General features: G+C 41.1%; 2 protein-coding genes across 8 annotated transcripts in view; both read left to right on the top strand.

Moving 5' to 3' along the window:
• Positions 1-7,448, top strand: part of xpnpep2 (X-prolyl aminopeptidase (aminopeptidase P) 2, membrane-bound) — an 87,592-nt gene extending 80,144 nt beyond the window's left edge. For both annotated transcript variants that reach the window (XM_034598156.1, XM_034598157.1), the window contains 15 exons: positions 1-53; positions 1,015-1,116; positions 2,118-2,199; positions 2,344-2,545; positions 2,653-2,742; positions 3,456-3,565; positions 3,761-3,838; positions 4,265-4,336; positions 4,445-4,505; positions 4,837-4,906; positions 5,068-5,172; positions 5,439-5,498; positions 5,604-5,680; positions 5,774-5,863; positions 6,966-7,448. The exon at positions 1-53 is cut by the window's left edge and continues 91 nt beyond it. In XM_034598156.1, the coding sequence (XP_034454047.1) occupies positions 1-53; positions 1,015-1,116; positions 2,118-2,199; positions 2,344-2,545; positions 2,653-2,742; positions 3,456-3,565; positions 3,761-3,838; positions 4,265-4,336; positions 4,445-4,505; positions 4,837-4,906; positions 5,068-5,172; positions 5,439-5,498; positions 5,604-5,680; positions 5,774-5,863; positions 6,966-7,166 (1,453 nt within the window). In that variant the 3' untranslated portion in view covers positions 7,167-7,448. The remainder of the gene's footprint in view (positions 54-1,014; positions 1,117-2,117; positions 2,200-2,343; positions 2,546-2,652; positions 2,743-3,455; positions 3,566-3,760; positions 3,839-4,264; positions 4,337-4,444; positions 4,506-4,836; positions 4,907-5,067; positions 5,173-5,438; positions 5,499-5,603; positions 5,681-5,773; positions 5,864-6,965) is intronic.
• A 1,344-nt stretch (positions 7,449-8,792) lies between these two features.
• Positions 8,793-16,069, top strand: sash3 (SAM and SH3 domain containing 3). 6 transcript variants are annotated; one of them, XM_034598162.1, is made up of 9 exons: positions 8,793-8,968; positions 10,513-10,608; positions 12,141-12,275; positions 13,185-13,317; positions 13,435-13,592; positions 13,976-14,188; positions 14,277-14,421; positions 15,164-15,483; positions 15,568-16,069. In XM_034598162.1, the coding sequence occupies exons 1-9, from the start codon at positions 8,909-8,911 to the stop codon at positions 15,652-15,654; spliced, it is 1,347 nt and encodes a 448-aa protein (XP_034454053.1). In that variant the 5' UTR covers positions 8,793-8,908; the 3' UTR covers positions 15,655-16,069. The 6 variants fall into 6 exon arrangements, with proteins under 6 accessions (XP_034454053.1, XP_034454052.1, XP_034454050.1 ...); XM_034598161.1 differs by having other exon boundaries at positions 15,164-15,504; XM_034598159.1 differs by having other exon boundaries at positions 15,164-15,504; positions 15,547-16,069.
• The last annotated feature ends 1,434 nt before the right edge of the window (positions 16,070-17,503 follow it).

The following is a 17,503-nucleotide window of genomic DNA, read 5'->3' as shown; positions in this document are numbered from 1 at the left end:
CAGACCGCCCGTCCCACCTCACACCCTCACCCACCTGCCAGACAGAGTCATACGTGAGTTTCCTTCCTTATATGTGCGTGTGTCTGTAAGTGTGTCTGCACTGTACACACATAGGCCTACACACTGCAGTCTGTGGTGCCGTTTATCTTTGTTCTGGCAAATACCTGCAAACTGAACAGAGGGCAATAAGTGGCTCCACAAACACAGCCATAAACATTGGCTCATGTCGTATGTCTGGTTGACAGATCAAATACTAACTGAGAGAATGGAAGAGCCTCAGATAAGGAAGTTGTCTGGACGCTCATGAGCCTTATTCTTCTTTATGGTCAGACAAATGGAACAAACGAAGAGCATCATAAACCTAATGGTTTGTGTGTGTGTGTGTGTGTGTGTTTGTTAATGTGTGTGTTTGTTAATGTGTGTGTTTGTTAATGTGTGTGTTTGTGTGTGTATATTTGACAGCAATCTTGTAAAAAGCATTCGATACAGGGGACTTTTCAGAAAGTCTTTTATAAATGCTGTGTCATGGCGTGGAAAGCTTTCTGTGTCAGTCTGAGGAGAGGTGAGCAGTTTTTCAGTCGATAGAAGTGTCAAAGAAAGAGGCGAAGTTACTGGAAAAGCACTAATGTGCCTTCACTTAGTCAGAAGCATCAACAACACTGCTGTTCACATCCTATGAGCTGCACTAATCAATATTTTTTAATGGAATGATTTTGTTCAAAGTGACAAATCCACAGAGAATTATCACCTGACTGCAGTTTCAAACAACTCTGAAACATTTGAGCATCTTTTATGTAACTCAATTTTGTTCTGTGTCTTTTTAACTGAGCTCAATGACTTTCAAACAAGAAATATGAACAGTTGCTTCATAGAGAAGCTCTTGATTACCAAGCAGGCCGACCGGGCACAGGTCCAGATGTCACAAGAGCTCAGGAGGCCTGTTTCGAATGCAAACGAGCGTCAAGTGTTTATTGGGTTGTAGATGCAAAGAAAATCAAATGTGTGTTTTTGCAGAAAGGTCTTGGCAGATGAAAGTGGATCACATACGGAATCAGATGAGGGACAATCCATACCAGCCCACAGCTCTTCTGCTCTCAGCGCTGGATGAAACAGCCTGTAAGTAACGCTTATGCCTAATTTTCAATCAATCATGCCACTGATATGAGAGACAATTATTTTAATCTATATGAGAGCTATAAAGATACATTTCATCTACTCTAAAAGTGAATCTATTTATGGAAAATGATGATAATACTTAAAGAATTTGTTTTATCAGATTGACTGTTGCTCTTCACCACCACAGAATTAGAATTTGATATTGCCCTCAAGACAATTGATTGAAAGTTTTAATTAACTGAAATCAAATTTGCTGACCTACATTTTACCATGAAGATAACTGCATGAAGAAGAATTTTAAACAATGCAATTACAACAATAATGCAAAAAGCAAACCAGTATTGAAAAGAATCTGGACGGATCATCGATGTGAGATCAATGAAACTAATAATGTTTTCAAAATTAAATGACAAGAATAGATAATATCAGAATAGGATACTGTTTTCATAAAAATGTTTTGTTGACAAAATGTTTAAAAATGCTGAACAGCCGCTTTAAGCCTCTGGCTGAATATCCAGTATACTGTATAAAAACAAACAACAAAACAAAGCGCATGAAAGATTATGACAGACTCTCAGACAGACAAGGGTTTCTAAAAAAAAAAAATAGGGCAGTACTCATAGCATAGAGGTATAAAGAAAATATTCGAACTTGAAACTTTTAAATAACTAGTTATAAACTGACAAAAATGCAGGATTGAAGCAGTGTGACTAATCAGCTCAGCATCTGGTAAATGAACAGTGTATTATTCAAAAGCATTCTCCTCATAACCCACACAGGATGACTGCTCTGCCTCAGACCGCTCCAGACTCCTGAGTTCAGAATTAACAAATCTGTTCCCAATGTCGGGGGCTCAGAGACAGTCACGTACATCCGACACTAACAGAAGATACAGACCGTGTGTCTGTGCTCAGGTGGATCTGTCAGATGATGTAAATGGATGTGTGAGCTGCTGCTGCCACTGACATACAGTGTTGTTGTGTATTTGTGGGTTTTTTTAGGGCTGTTTAATCTGCGCGGCAACGACATCCCATACAACCCCTTTTTCTACTCCTACACTCTGCTCACAATGGATAAGATCTGGCAAGTTCTTTCTCTGGGATTATATGCAAACACATCAGATTCTGTCTCTGTTGCTGTAATTTCCACCACAAACACTAGAAACAAACCAATAATCATATTTTGATATATTCAGTATCAGGACTTTTTGTACTTTCCCTTCTCCAGGCTCTTCCTCCACACAGAGAGAGTGACAGAGGAGTTGAAGTTGTACCTGAACGCCTCGTGCAACGACTCCCTGTGTGTGCAGCTGAAAAGCTACGACACTGTTCGAGACCATTTAAAGACGTATGTGGCCCAGCCAGGAGTTAAAGTGTGGATCGGCACAGAGTACACAAACTATGCACTTTATGAGGTCATAACACCAGAGGTATGCAGACATCTTAAAAATGAAATCATATAATTGCACTGCATATTTCAATATAATGATTATTATTGTTATCGTTGCTTGAATTAATGTTTCCCTGTATTAATTAGGACAAACTGATGACAACCTCCTACTCTCCTGTGTTAACGACCAAAGCCGTTAAAGATGACACTGAGCAGAAAATCCTGAGGGAAGCTCACGTACGTAAACTGTGAACAGACATACTCAGGTTATACATGAGCAAACCACAATGTACATTAGACTGTAAATAAAGATGGATGACACACAGTGAAGCCAAAGCATCTTGATTGCCCCCTGGTGGCTGGCTGCAGTAAAGGTCATAAACCCTACCTGCTCCATGTTAGCAGATGGGACATGGACAAAACTCAATGTCAAAGTACACGTCAAATACATTTTTCTCGAAGATGGTTTCTGTCATTTTAGGTAAAAAAAAAAGTAAGTTATTGCTGCTCTTAACATGGGATGAAACGTCATGATTGACAGCTGAGACAGATTTGTGATTGGTTGAGCTTGTGTATCGGTGGGACATCGATACCACGGCTCGATCTCTCAAACACTACTGCTCTGATTCTGGCTCGCATCTGGAATATGTTGCTTAATTTGTAAATAGTTGGACGAAGTAGAGACGCGTCATCCATCTTTATAAACAGTCCATGATGCACATACAGTCACTGTGTAATCACTGATAAAGACACAATTGTGGTTGTTACTTATGAAGCTTTTAAATTTATTATGAGACCATTATCTTTACAGGGTAATGGTCTCACTGACACTGATAACACTGATAGCTGAACACTCGCCTTGATATATTTTTAGTACCTTGTCCAATGACGTCTGAACAGCTTTGTAACACGTGAGGTTTGATCCCGTGTGTCGCTGTGGCTCTGTGCAGGTGAGGGATGCAGTCGCGGTCATCCAGCTGCTGATATGGCTGGAGAAGGCTGTGCCCGAGGGGAAGGAGACTGAGCTGACGGCTTCAGATTACGTCAACAAGTGTCGCAGGTGAGCGCCAAGGCAAACACTGACTGAATGATCAAGAGCCCAGAAAACACACAGCTATAAAGACACTGAGGTTCAAACTCAGACAGATGTCCAGTAATTGAAATGAAAAACATGAAGTCCAGACATAGTATAGAACAGTTCAAGACACAATTACTTCAAAGTGCATTTTCACAGCTAATGTGAACATCATTACAGCAAACAGAAGGACAGCAGAGGCCCAAGCTTTGACACCATCTCTGCAAGTGGACCCAACGCTGCTCTGGCCCATTACAGGTAAGATGAACTAATGGTCTTTTAATTTTTAGTGACTTATCTTTTATCATAGTCTGTAATCATCTCATCTTTGTATCTTGGTTTTTAGAGAGTTACCTCTCCTTGTTGGAGGGTTCAAACATGCTCGGACAAAGTCGACTGCTGATACTGCTCCATTACTATCATTATCCTAAATGTAAAACTATAAATTAAAAGTCAACATTCATTTACTGTGAGCTCACATTTGGATATTACCTATTAAAGGCATGAGATGCATCTAAAATAGTTAAATAAATGACAAACAAGAGCATCTGAGAGTCAAGGAATCAATCTACAAATTTAAAACATGATTTAGAAAATGGTCAACACCCTTGTTAAAGCTTGAGGCCTAAACCCAAAGACTGACATGGTCCTCATAGTCCTGATACCATTTCCTGTTTGTCGCAGCCCATCAGCAGAAACCAGCAGGAGGTTGAGAGTAGATGAGATGTATCTGGTCGACTCCGGAGGACAGTATCTGTGAGTAAAAACACACTCTGCTCCAGTTTCACTTCACATCACCCACATGTGAAATGAGTCATCCTGTCTCTCACCCACTGATACTAATACAAATACTGCCTCCACTAGAGACGGGACCACTGACATCACTCGGACAGTTCACTGGGGAACCCCTACACCGATGCAGAAGGTAACAGCTTCAATTAAAATATGAAAGTGTGAATCTGTGAAAAGATATTTACATTTTCTCTGTGAAATATCATCCACATCATTCCTGCTGTCATTTTTATGATAAATTGGCACTTTAATGATCCTCTGACGTCGTTATGTGTTCGAGCAGTAAATCAACACTAACATTAAACTGTACAGGCAAAGCAGACAACAAATTGTGCAGTGAAATGAATAAAAAATACATGACATGTTTCTCACAGGTCTTACAGTGAGAAAGTATATTGAGTTATAGCTCAGCATTGTGTAAAGTCAGGTTTTTCACACAGTCTCAATCCTGTCTCACTTCACAGGAGGCCTACACGCGAGTGCTCATGGGAAACATTGAGATATCTCGAACCATATTTCCCTCAGGGACAAGAGGTGGGGATGAAAAACACTTTAAGAATGAGATTAACAATTCTACTCTGACACTTTTCTCTGTTTCACCACGAGAGAGCGCTGTTTCTCCACCTGTCATCATTGTCTCTGCGCCTGCAGCAGGATGTTAGATTTGAGCATCTCTTTGTTTTGTTCCTCAACAGGCGTGAACATAGAGATGCTGGGCCGCCGGGCATTGTGGGAGGTGGGCCTGAACTACGGCCACGGCACAGGTCACGGTGTTGGAAACTACTTTGGAGTTCATGAGTGTACGGCTCCTTTTACCTTTTATATGATCTTCAGATTATACGACCTCCAGTTTTACTCAGATTACTGTATTTAACAGTGACGTATTTATTGACCAAAAAAACTGTTGAGCCTATAAAATGTAAGAAAATAGTCTCATTCAAATATTTGACCCAATCAAATCAGAAAATATTCTGGTTGTTTCAGAAAAAAAATATTTTTCCTCAAGTGAATGCAACATGCTTCCATCGTAGTTTAAAGATGTAATATTGTGATATTTCTGCTGCAGGGCCGGTGGGTTTTCAGAGCAACAACATTCCCTTCAGAGCAGGAATGTTCACATCGATAGGTGAGACTTTTAAAACCAATATCCTGATGGTAAAGAGAATTAACTTCACATGCACATTTCATGGCTCAAATGCTAAAAACCAAACTGTCGACGGTTTTCTTTCAGAACCTGGATATTACAAGGAGAACGACTTCGGGATCCGAATCGAAGATGTTGCTGTGATCGTACCCGCCCAAACGAAGGCAGATACATTTAATGACAATATGTGACATCAGCAGATTGAGATCAGTTCTTTGTAAATAACATCTGCCTCCATGTGTTCTGTTCACCCTCAGTATGGTCACAACTTTCTGACCTTCGACACCGTGTCACTGGTTCCATACGACAGAAAGCTAATAGACACGTCTCTCCTCAGCCCAGAGCAGGTAAGACCAGTGTTTGACGGCATCGTCCACTTCATGTCAAGAAAACTGTTAGTTAAGAAGTTACTAAACCTGCACTTTAATTATTTTTAAAAGATTCATTATCTAAGCATAGGTTTTCTACTCCAGTTATAAAATCTGATTTTTAATTTGTAGAAATAACGCTTGTTATAAAATGTTATTTCCTGCCTTAAGAGCAGGTTTCCTCTTCTAAAACTTCCCCTTTAACACGACACCGTAGCTTCTCTGCAGCTCAGAGATCAAAACAAAACCACGTGTGAAGTTTTACATCTGCACTTTTGTTCCTGTTCATCTGAAGAGAAAGATATTTTTGTTAACATCATGGAACAGTAAAGAAAATTGGTCATTTTCTGAAACAAGGAGGAACTGTGTCGTCTTTGGGCTAAACTGTTTTTTTTTTTCAACTTCTGTTAATTTAGTGCCAACTGGTTTGAAGGTTTTGATCCACTGATACACCAGTATTTCAACTTCCTGCTTAATGAGTACTTATTGGAGAAAACTGTATAACTGTAAATTGTACTTGAGTAGAAGTTTGAATGCAGAACCTGTACTTGTAATAGAGTATTCTTGCTTCTTGTTTCTGGCACTATGTTGGCATTATGTTTTCAGGTTGTCCATCCTTCAGTCTGTCTGTCTTTCCCATTCTTATGAACTCAAAACCTGAAGAGCACATGGAGGGAATTTCTCCAAATTGAGTACCAACGTTAACTTGGATTAAAGGATAAACGGATTCGATTTTGTTGGTCATGGTGACCTCATATGAATCTGACAAAACATGCATGTAGACTGAACTGCTGTGTTTAGCAGAGCCATACAACCACAATGATTCTTTAAGTAAACAGCCAGGACTTCAGAATGTAGAACAAAAGTGATCCAAGTATTGATCCCTGTGGAACACCATATTTAATGTATTCAAGTGTATTCAACTTCAGATAAATCTGGATTATTTTGTGCTATTTTTGCATTTTATCCAGTGTTTTCACTCAAGTCCGTCCAATTCATCGGTGATATTAAACAAAGCTGCTCTGTGTCTACACGTCAGCAGAGTAAATCTTTCATCCAGAGTTCTTCTGTGTGTCTCCAGCTTCAGTGGCTGAACAACTACTACGAGACGATCAGGAGGCTGGTGGGTCCTGAGCTGGACCGACAGAAGCTACATGAAGAGAAGGACTGGATGCTGAGAAACACCGAGCCCTTCACCGCATCTGGATCGTCTGCGTCCGTCTGTTCCTCCTCGCTGACGCTCATCACTCTGGCCGTCGCTGTCCTCCACAACGTCTCCTAAGCATCTTCTGACGCTCACTCCATCCTCTGCAGACTTGCACACTGACGTTACCCCTATGCAGTCTCTATTTAGCAGCTATGCCAGGTTGAGAGATGCACTGCAATGTAGATTTTTTTAATTAAAAGGATGTTTGTTTAATAATTTAACTCTGTGAATAAATTTCAGATATTGTGACGTTCAAGATTTTAAAATGAGCTTTTGTGTGATTTTTGATGTTTTGAGTTTTGGGTTTTCAAACTGGACCTTTGTATGACCAGCTCATTTCATTTCTATTTTATTAAAGTGAGACTCTTTTAAACAGAGAAGTGTCCTCGTTAATAATTCTTTAACACCAGTGACATGACTTGAACTTTAACTGATGGAAGTCTACATCTCAGCTGTGATTTAAGAAACGAAAGCTAAAATGTCACGATGAGTACTTTTACATTATTAATATAATGTAATGTAGAGTAATGGAGTATTTTTACAGTGAAGTATTGATACTTTTACATGAGTAGAGGATCTAAATACGTCTCCACCGCTGCCTCTTGGTTTCAGGTCTTCTCACGTTTTGTTTATGGTTTTCACGGCTTCGTGATCTGCAGACACATCAGACTCGGTTGCCTCTCAAATAACAGGAAATTGAAATAGGGCATCTTCTTCTCACGTGGTTTACTACCCCACCAAAATAACAAGCATTGGACTTCCCTCTCTCTTTTAGTGTAGATACAAAAGCACAGACATTTCTATTATGTACTCAACCATTAGTGTTTGTAGAGTCTGCATGTGTTAGACCTCACAACTTATTTGGGTCTGAAACCGTTCCGTGTCTACACATCCTCTCTGATGTTATGGCCTCTTGAAGCTGCACCTGCAGACCTGTTACAGTTCAGTTTCTAAATGTGTCGTCTCTGGAGGTCTTTCACTTCCACTCTTCAGCTATGCACCCCCGTCTCACTTTATGGCTCCATGTCAGCAGACTGAGGATCATTAACTTCTCTCAGCTTCATGCAGCTGAAAACATCACCTCCACGCTGGTGTGTTTGTTTGCTTATTCCTTTCTTTCTTTCTTTCTCAGCGGGATTATGCAAAAAAAAAAACGACGGAACTGATTTCCATGAAACTAGATCAGGCCAAGACAGAAACCATTTATTTTTGTCACGCATCCGGAAAAAAGGTTCAGATCCAGGAAAATGTTTCCATTGTCACCTTTCACCATTGAAATCGGGGAAATCTAGGGAACTGATGTCGATGAGTGTGTGGTGTGGAGTTAGCAGAGGTTTGAGCTCTAGTTCCGTTTTAGTTCCAGCTGAGGGACACTGCAGCATGAGGTTTGTCATCCATGATCCTTTGGAGCTTTTATCTGACTGGAACGTGTTTAATATGACCAATCAGAGTCTGATTATTCACAATATGAAGAACCAGTGTTGTTCACTTTCTTTTTGACCATCAGAAGTGACACGTTTACTGTCACTTCAGGTTTGAGCCACAGTGAACTTCAGTTTCTTGCACATGAGCCTGAAAAACACATGTAACAAACCCGATGGCCTGGGTGTGTAAACCTGAGCGACACAAGGGTTTGCCTCTTCAGTTCTCTGTGTGAACATGTGACTTCCTCTCAGCTTGTGCACTTCACTCGGCTGCAGCTTCCTCTGAGTGTTTTCAATCTCTTGGCACAGCGACACAAACTCTGAGCGATTAACACCGGTGTAGATTTCCCTCTCAACAGTTTGTCCTGACAGACCTGACGAGCACGGAGCAAGATGTTGAGGCGAAAGCCTTCAAACGTCTCAGAGAAGGAGCAGGTGCCGCAGAAGAAGAAGGTGAGATGAGTGTTTCATCACTTTTTTCTTTTAAACTTGAGGAAGAGAAGTTTTACAGGTTTTTATAAATGTAAATATCTGTGATTATGTAAAGGGGCTTGTCACAGATCAGGATGTCACCTCAAGACAAACACGCTCACAAAGCTCTGGATGATCTTTTGTCTAAAACTGAGGATTTTCATGTGCAGTTTAACAAACCTCCACTTATCCTTTGTGCTCTTTTGGTTCCTGTATTCTGGAGGATGAATCATTGCTGCAGATGTAGTTTGAGTCAGAAAAGGCTTTGTGGCTTCTGCTGCCAGCATGAGGCCTATCCTCCTACGCCCGACACCGGCACCTTTAGTTTCCATCCACATCTCCTCTGGTTTGATTCACACCTCCTCATTACACATCTCACCAGCTTTGTTCTCCGCTGTCGTCTCCAAATGTAGTTGTCAGAAATAAAAATGTAAGCTGGAGGATGTCAGCGTTTCATTATTTATCTTCAAGCTTTATTAAGGGAGGCAGAAAAAAAATATTTTACCAAACCTTCTGCTTCCTATGAGATGTTATTTGCACCGGTGGTTTGATTCTTCAGGTGAGCCACAGACAGACCATCAGCCACCAGCTCTGCCTGGATGTGTGCAATGATTGGCTGTTGGCAGCTGCTGGAACTTTGCCCGTTTCCTGTGGTTTCAGAATCAAGAATCAACAACGATGATAACAAGCACAGAGACGTGTAGAACGTTTTTTAACAATTTACACCTGAGCTGCAAGAAACTATTTAAACATGTGAAAAAGATGCATTTAACTTCAATGTATATACATGAGACAGAAGACTGGAGCTGAAAGGATGAGTTGGATTGGTTTGGGTTTATTTGTGAGCAGGATTATAGAGAAACTACTGAGCTGAGTTGAATTAAATCTTAGTGCAGATGCAGGATCCAGGATTTAACTTGAACTAGAACTAGTTCATTGTTTGATTTCTTATTAACTAGTAGCTATTTTCATTATGAGTTAATAGTTTGTCATTTTTTATGTTGATGAATCAAGAAAACAATCTGTAGATTTATCGATAATGAAAATAATAATTACTCAGAGCCTTATATCAAACTTACGAACTCAGAAAAGAGGATTTCATATTCTCATCTGTCCCTTTTTCCAATTCAGACTAGAAACATGTTTCTGTCTCATGAAAACAAACTCACATGTCACCAAACATCATTTATTTGTGTGTTCCACTAAACTTATAAACATGTTTCAGATGCAGCTACACGCAGGATTCAGGAGTGTTTCTGTGAAACGGGCAGTTGCTTGTTCTGAGAAATAAACACATTCAGTCTGTTCACACGTCCGAGGAGATAAGGACGAGTTTCATGTTGCAGCCAACAACCAACTGATGTGACACTTTTCCTGGTGACGGCCCCGAGGCTTTTTCACCGTTGACTGTTTGAGATCCAAAATGTTCTATCTTGTACCTCCTTGTGACACATTCGCCCTGTTATGCTCCTCTGAGCTGTTGTCATTAGGATTTCCAGTAAATGCAGTTTCCTGTGTGTTTACAGCTCACCCTGCAGAGGTCGAGCAGCTTCAAGGACTTCATGAAGCACAGACCCACCTCTCCTGTTGTGTCGGAGAAGGAGTTCACACTGGAGGAGAATGTAAGCTGGACGTATTTATCCTCTTCGACAGACTCATAAAAACATTCAAAATCACAATCAGTCACAGGACGGAACTTGTTCTTTACAGTAGAAGTTTATTCCTTATAAACTTTGTGTTTTAAGTTCCTGTACGAATAATAGTTAATGTCAGTGTCCCTCATTCGCCCTGAATCGACTCTGCATCCAGAAGAATTGGAGTTGCACACAGGCCGAGCAGGAACAGCTTCCTGATTTAACGCCCCGCTGCACATGTGTGTTCAAACAGTTTTTTTTAATCTATCTTGATAACTTCCCGGTAACGTTCTGTGCGTTGTGAGTGGAAGTTGACAGACAAATGAGAGAAGAAGTGCAGAAGAGGAGAGGAAGTAAGAAGGAGAAGTGTTGCACAGGGGCCAGATGACAGCAGCGGGCAGACAGGATGTCCTGCAGCGCTAGTTAGTCGAGCATAGAGCCTCTGAGTCAGACAGACAGAAGCTGTGAGTGTGTGTGTGTGATGGTGTGTGTGTGTGTGTGTGTGTGTGTGTGTGTGTGTGTGTGTGTGTGTGTGTGTGTCATTGTAGCTTCTGCATGTTGAAAATAAACATCATCTCCCTCCACTCCAAAAAATGCTCTTTCTGTGTATTTCCATTACATACTAAATGTTCATGTAACAGTTTTACATGGGTCACATTTAATGAAGTGTTTTCTATGTTAAGTTACTGAGAATAAATCAAATAAATCAAATAATTTGATTAAATAAAGTTAAACTTATACACAAATATGAACATTGAAACACACGATTATGTTTATATTTAATAAATAAACATGGACATTGAATCTGCAATTGAAAAACACAAAGTCGCTGTTTCAGGCATCATTTTTACTTCATCAAGAAAACTTGAGATTCTTCAAGTTCACAAAAAGCTTGAAAACGTCGGTTTTGACGAAATTATTTCAGATCAGATTTCTGAATTAGAACCACAGAAGAAAACAGCTTTGGTAAATTCCCCTCGAGCTGTTGTGTGTCTCTGATGTTTCTTTAGTAGAAGCTGACGTTGAATTCAGCCGACACTAACTCACTTCCTGAGTTTATGTTCTAACAGCATTTCTATTGTATTTCCCTTTTGACCTTTGACCAAAACATTTCTAGACTTCAACTACCTCATAGCAATATTCAAAACGTCATTAGCTTCCATTAAGGAGCTCGGGGCCCTGCACCCTGCAGCCAGAGTTATGTCAGGTAGCGTTCTCAGAAACTGTGCGGCCACAAAGGCGTGCAGATGTGTGTATTTGTGTGTCTGTGTGTGTGTGTTGTGCATTTGTAAATGTGGCTGTGTGGGATTCAGCAGTTTGTTTATGCAAACCTCACGACCACAAAGGTTTTCTAGTGTGAGAAGTGACAGCGAGGCCACTGTGAGCCACCGAGACTGAGTTTATGTCAGTGACACAGTTTTCTTTTTAAATACTCACGAACTTTACTTAAAAAAAACTGAACCCGTCTGTATTTGTCAACAAGCTATTCAAATACTTTTTCTTCTGTATTCTCCTCCCAGGTCACAGAGGCTGTTCCACCAGAGGAAGCCGGGAAAAGTGGCAGCAAACTGGGGAACAAATGGCGAAAAGTCATCTCACGCACGATGACCCGCAAGACGTCCAAGATGGTGCAGAAGGCTCTGGCTGAGGAGGGGGTGAAGACATTTAATATTTACCTGAATGACATATAAATATAAAATATAGATACTAAAACACACTCGAATAGTGATGTTGTTCTTACAGGAAGATCAAACTTGTCTCCATCTAGTGGACAAGAGCTTGATTCAAAAGGCAGGAAACTCCCTTTGTTTGATTCTCTGCAGCAGGAAATGTACATTTACTCTAAAACTCTAGTACTAGTACAAAATGTAACCACTTACATGAGTATTTCCATTTTCATGCCACTTTATACTTTTACTTCTCTACAATTATTTGACGGCTTCATTTAACAGTTACTTTACCAAGATTTATCATGTGATAATGAGAACATACGGAATAACTTATCTCCACCTTGACCAACTGTTATGTGACTTACACATTAAAGAATCAACAACTCTTCTAATAAATAATGTGGTTGTAGTATAATCACACACAGGGATATTTTCTGTATTGATAATTTTTCTTTTGATACTTGAATTTTTGATAACAGTACTGTGATTTTACATAAGAGTCATTTTCAGTGCGTTACTTTTACTTAGATATTGAACCTGAATTATTCCTGCTGACTCGCTCGTTCTGCACTTCCTCAGTACTGACAGAATTCATTAAGCTAGTTTTAGATTGTTGCTCCCATTCACCACTGACCGGATAGAGAGAATTTAAATACAGACAAAAAAACTGATATTTTATATAAAAAGAAAGGAAGCTTTGTTATGAAGGATTTAGTATTTTCTTTTATCAACAATTCATCAGCAATAAACTGATAAGCTTATTTTCTTCATTTAATTATTTTTTTGTTATTACATTATATCTGAGTGTGCTGTTGTTTTTCCCGCTGTGATAAACTTCCACTGAGTGAACTGAGGGTGAATCAATAAAACCTCTGACCCTCTCTGTGTCTCCAGGGGGAGATCGGAGAGGAGACGTCTCCCATCTCTGATTGGCTTCCAAATCTGAGCGCAGGACAGAGGACGTCTGTTTGCTCCTCGGGCTCAGAGGACACCCTGCCCAGTCCCATCTCCCGCCAGCTCTCAGGCAGTGAGTGAACATCTGTATCCCTGTAAACCAGAGCTCCCTTCTCTATGCATTCATGTACAGAAATCTGTGGGTTTGACAAGCCCTGTTGTAAACCGTGTTTTTGTCTGTCCTGGTCAGGTAGTGACAGACAGAGCCTGGACAGTGGATACTGTCAGAGGGACAGCATGAGGCTGGAGGAGAGCGGCCTCTCTTACACTGGACCATTCTGTGGTCGAGCTGTGGTTCACACTGACTTCACCCCCAGCCCCTACGACATGGAGTCACTGAAACTCCAGGTGAGGCTCAGGGGAAGCTCCTCGTCTTCCTCAGCTCTGATTGGTCCCTCGGCCCTGTGATGTTTCCCTGTGATCTTGTAAACCAAGTGAGACAAGAAGGGACATTGTGATTCATATTTAACTGGTATTAAAATATTTGGAGTTAGTCATCCAGTCTTCTGCTTTTCTAAGTTTCTTTGTGACTTGTTTCCGAGCATGTGATCATAACAGTATTTTGAGTTTGTAAACAGTAAGTGGACAGATGATGGTTCAGGTTTTTAACCAAAAAAAAACATGATTCGCTAAAGGATTGTTGCTCTTGTGTTCTTTTAGTCCGTCCTTTCATCTGTGTCCTTATATCTCCTGATCTGAGCTGAGATGTTCATGCATCATGTCTCTTACAGAAAGGAGACATCATGTACATCATCGAGAAGCCCCCTGTAGGGACTTGGACCGGGAAGCTCAACAACAAGGTGGGCTCCTTCAAGTTCATCTACGTCAACCTCCTGCCTGACGAGAGCCCCCCGGTCAGGAGGAGACGCTGCGGCAGCAAAGGCCAACGAGTCAAGTCCAAACCCAAAACCCTGGAGGAGGTGCTGGACAGCATCGGCCTGACGGTACGAGACACCGACTGATAACAGAGCGAAGAACTGACAGAACCTGTTTGTGTGACTCAGTCTAACACTTTAAGTGTTTCTCTCACAGGAGCTGAGTTCTTTACTGTCCATGCACGGGTTCCAGAGTCTGGAGGACTTTGCAGGACTGAAGGAGTCTCACCTGAATGAGCTGAACCTCACTGATCCAGAGCAGCGCTCCAAGATCCTGAGCGCCAGCGAACTGCTCAGAGACTGTAGGTTCACACCATCTACAGTCTATGGTTCACACACTGTGAAGCTGCAGAGCTCAGAATCTTTCACAATGACGCTGCTCTGCAGGGAAACAATAACAAAATATCTAATATCATTCAATCAAATCTTGAGAAAACATCCCTATGAAAGTCAGTGAGACACTAATGGTCTCAGTACAGATTTCAATCACATTCTGTCTGTGTAAAAATGTGTTTCTGGGGAATTTATAATGCTACCATCATATTTTTCTGCCTCAGCTACATTATTAGATGAGCTACATCATTTCATGGCTCAGTTGTGCAGCATTAAACTCAAAGTTCACAGTTCGGTCGCTTGTGAGAAATTCTACTCGGTCCTAATATCTCGGCTCGTTTCTCGTCCAAATCATTAAACATGATTCTAACACTTTCTCCTGCAGCAACAGATACAGTGTTTTAAACACAGCTCGTGGTTTTCAGTGCTCTGTCATGTCAAGACTATCTCTGCACCTATTCCATCAGTACAGGGACTGACCCCCAGGGGGCAGCTGACATGGATTTATTACTCTTCAAGACACATCACCAGTTTTAAATGTGATGATATGACAATTTCACAACCGCTGCCCCCAAGTGGCCAAACAGTCTGTTACCGCAGCTTTAAAGTTTCTCTGACCAGGATTAAAAGGCCTGTTGGAGTCCAGCATTATTACAAAGGGATTACATTGAGACACTCTGTATTAAACATGTTTGTCTTTGTCCCATGTAGCTGAGGACGAGTCGGAGCCAGAGGAGGAGGAGAACAGATCTGCAGAGGAGGAGGAGAACAGATCTGCAGAGGAGGCCAAGGAGCCGAGGGACTCGGGCTGTTTCGAGAGCTCGGAGAACCTGGAGAGTGGACGTGGTGAGGTGAAGAAGGAGGAGGAGCTGCAGAGTGAAGCATCGGAGGAGCAGACCGATGAAGGAGCAGAGAAACACGAGCAGGAGGAAGAGGAAGAGGAGAAACAGACAGAGCGGCTGGAGGAGGTTCAGGAGCAGCTAGAGGAGGTTCAGGAGCAGCTAGAGGAGGTTCAGGAGCAGCTGGAGGAGGTCCAGGAGCATCCGGAGGAGGTTCAGGAGCAGCTGGAGGGGGTTCCGGAGCATCCGGAGGAGGGTCAGGAGCAGCTGGAGGAGGTTCAGGAGCAGCTGGAGGAGGTTCAGGAGCAGCTGGAGGAGGTTCAGGAGCAGCTGGAGGAGCTGACCCTAGATGAAGGACGTTGAGACGAAATGGAAAAATACACCGACTGGTTTTATTCCTGCTTCTCTGAGACTCTGATGGAGATTTAACAACTTGACTGTAACAGAGTTGACGGATGAGAGCAACATGATGATGAAGATTGAAATACTCTGTTCTCCTCAGTTTGATGTTGAGTAAACTGTAATTTGTCTTTTTGTTATCGTTGTGATATATTGTGTGAAGTTTCTGTTTATAATGGTACAAATCCACCGTTTCTCTTCTCTTCTCTTCACTATGTCCTTGTCTCATGTTTTCATACAGTGACTGTAAATGTAATGAATGTAAAATATTTTCTGTTTGACGTGAGAGTTCAGTTTAAGTTTGATCAGAGACTTTGCAGTGATTTTCTCTGACGTTTCTAAAGATGCTGTAAATAGAATTTGAATAAAACATAATTAAAATGATGTCTGTGTCGTTCTTGTTGCTACTTTTTGATGTTTTATCATCTCAGGCATAAAAACACAATTAAACCAATTGAATTACGTATTATCTACACGATGACTCATTAAATAACAATAGGTGTTTTATCTAAATCTTAACTCAAGGTCCTTTCATCATCATCATCATCAGCAGCACTTATGAAGTTCAAGATGGGCTCGAAAGCTCTGGAAAAATCCAGGAAACAAATCCTGAGTCAAGATTATTTTGTCAAGCTACTATTTACAAAGTTTAGGAATAAAGTTTATTTTGTATTATACTTATTATAATTTACTTTACAGTATGTGTGGTCACAATCAGGAGTGTCTGTATATTTGATCTGTTCAGTTATATTTGCTGCTCTAAAGGCCCAGCGCTCAGGAGTTAGAGAACTATTGTCAGATATCATTGTGTTTCCATGACCTTAGAATGAGTCTTCTTATCTACACCAGGAGCAGGACCTCCTCCACAGAGGCCTCCGTGTTCCATGAGGCCTCTTGGTGCCTGTTCATTACCTGAAGGCCTCTAAGGCTTCTCCTTCATGATGGGAAGAGGTCGTCAAGGCAAGGGGAAATCGATTGGCTGTAATATCCCTCTTCACCGCTAGATGTCACTAAATCCTACACACCGAACTCCCTCAGGGCTCCACCTCAGAATGATGGGATGCATTCATATTAACATCTTAACACGTTTATCTAATGACAGATTAGGAGGTGCTGGCTGCAGAAAGTCGTCTTTGTACCTCGTGGAGTCAAATCTTCGTCTCACACAAACACTGTGATGGTTCCAAACCAGTAACACTCAATTGTTCTGCAATATGTTAAAAAAGAGAGAGGGTAGATTTCCAGTTCTAAACACTAATTTCTACAGATCTATTTCATATTAGATATTAATATTAACGAGAAAGTGATGGTCACACTGATATGATGGCTTAAAAACATTCAACATTTGTGAGCAAAGCAAAAAGTAAGTGATCCACCAAATAAACCGATGAAGACGTGTCTCATTGTCGTGTCAGGGATATTGTTTTCATGCAGATGTTTCTTCTTCTTTCATAACACGCCTCTTCCCAGTATTACAGCTCTATTACAGTAGAGCACTTCCACCGAGGCCCAACAGTCCCTTCAAATTTAATCAAGCTGCACCAAACGGTACACACTCATAAACACCAGGCCCCTAAATGTGCCAGATCAAGATCCATGCATCATTTCTTGAGAAATTCACAAAAATGAAAATGCCTGGATCTGCTGCTTAATCGAATCCACAACCATAAAAAGTTTATGGGTTGTTCTGTGGCCCAAACCCCATCAGTCCAACAAGTTCCAATAAAATCACTTCATTGGTATTCAAAATCCTGCAAACATACATTCAGACAAAATCAAAATCCTACAACTGTTTGTGTCTCATCCAGTCGCA

Source organism: Hippoglossus hippoglossus, chromosome 10, assembly GCF_009819705.1.
Source record: "Hippoglossus hippoglossus isolate fHipHip1 chromosome 10, fHipHip1.pri, whole genome shotgun sequence".
Classification (NCBI taxonomy): domain Eukaryota; kingdom Metazoa; phylum Chordata; class Actinopteri; order Pleuronectiformes; family Pleuronectidae; genus Hippoglossus; species Hippoglossus hippoglossus.
The sequence above is the reverse complement of the archived record's forward strand: the minus strand, read 5'-3'. Positions and strand labels throughout refer to the sequence as shown.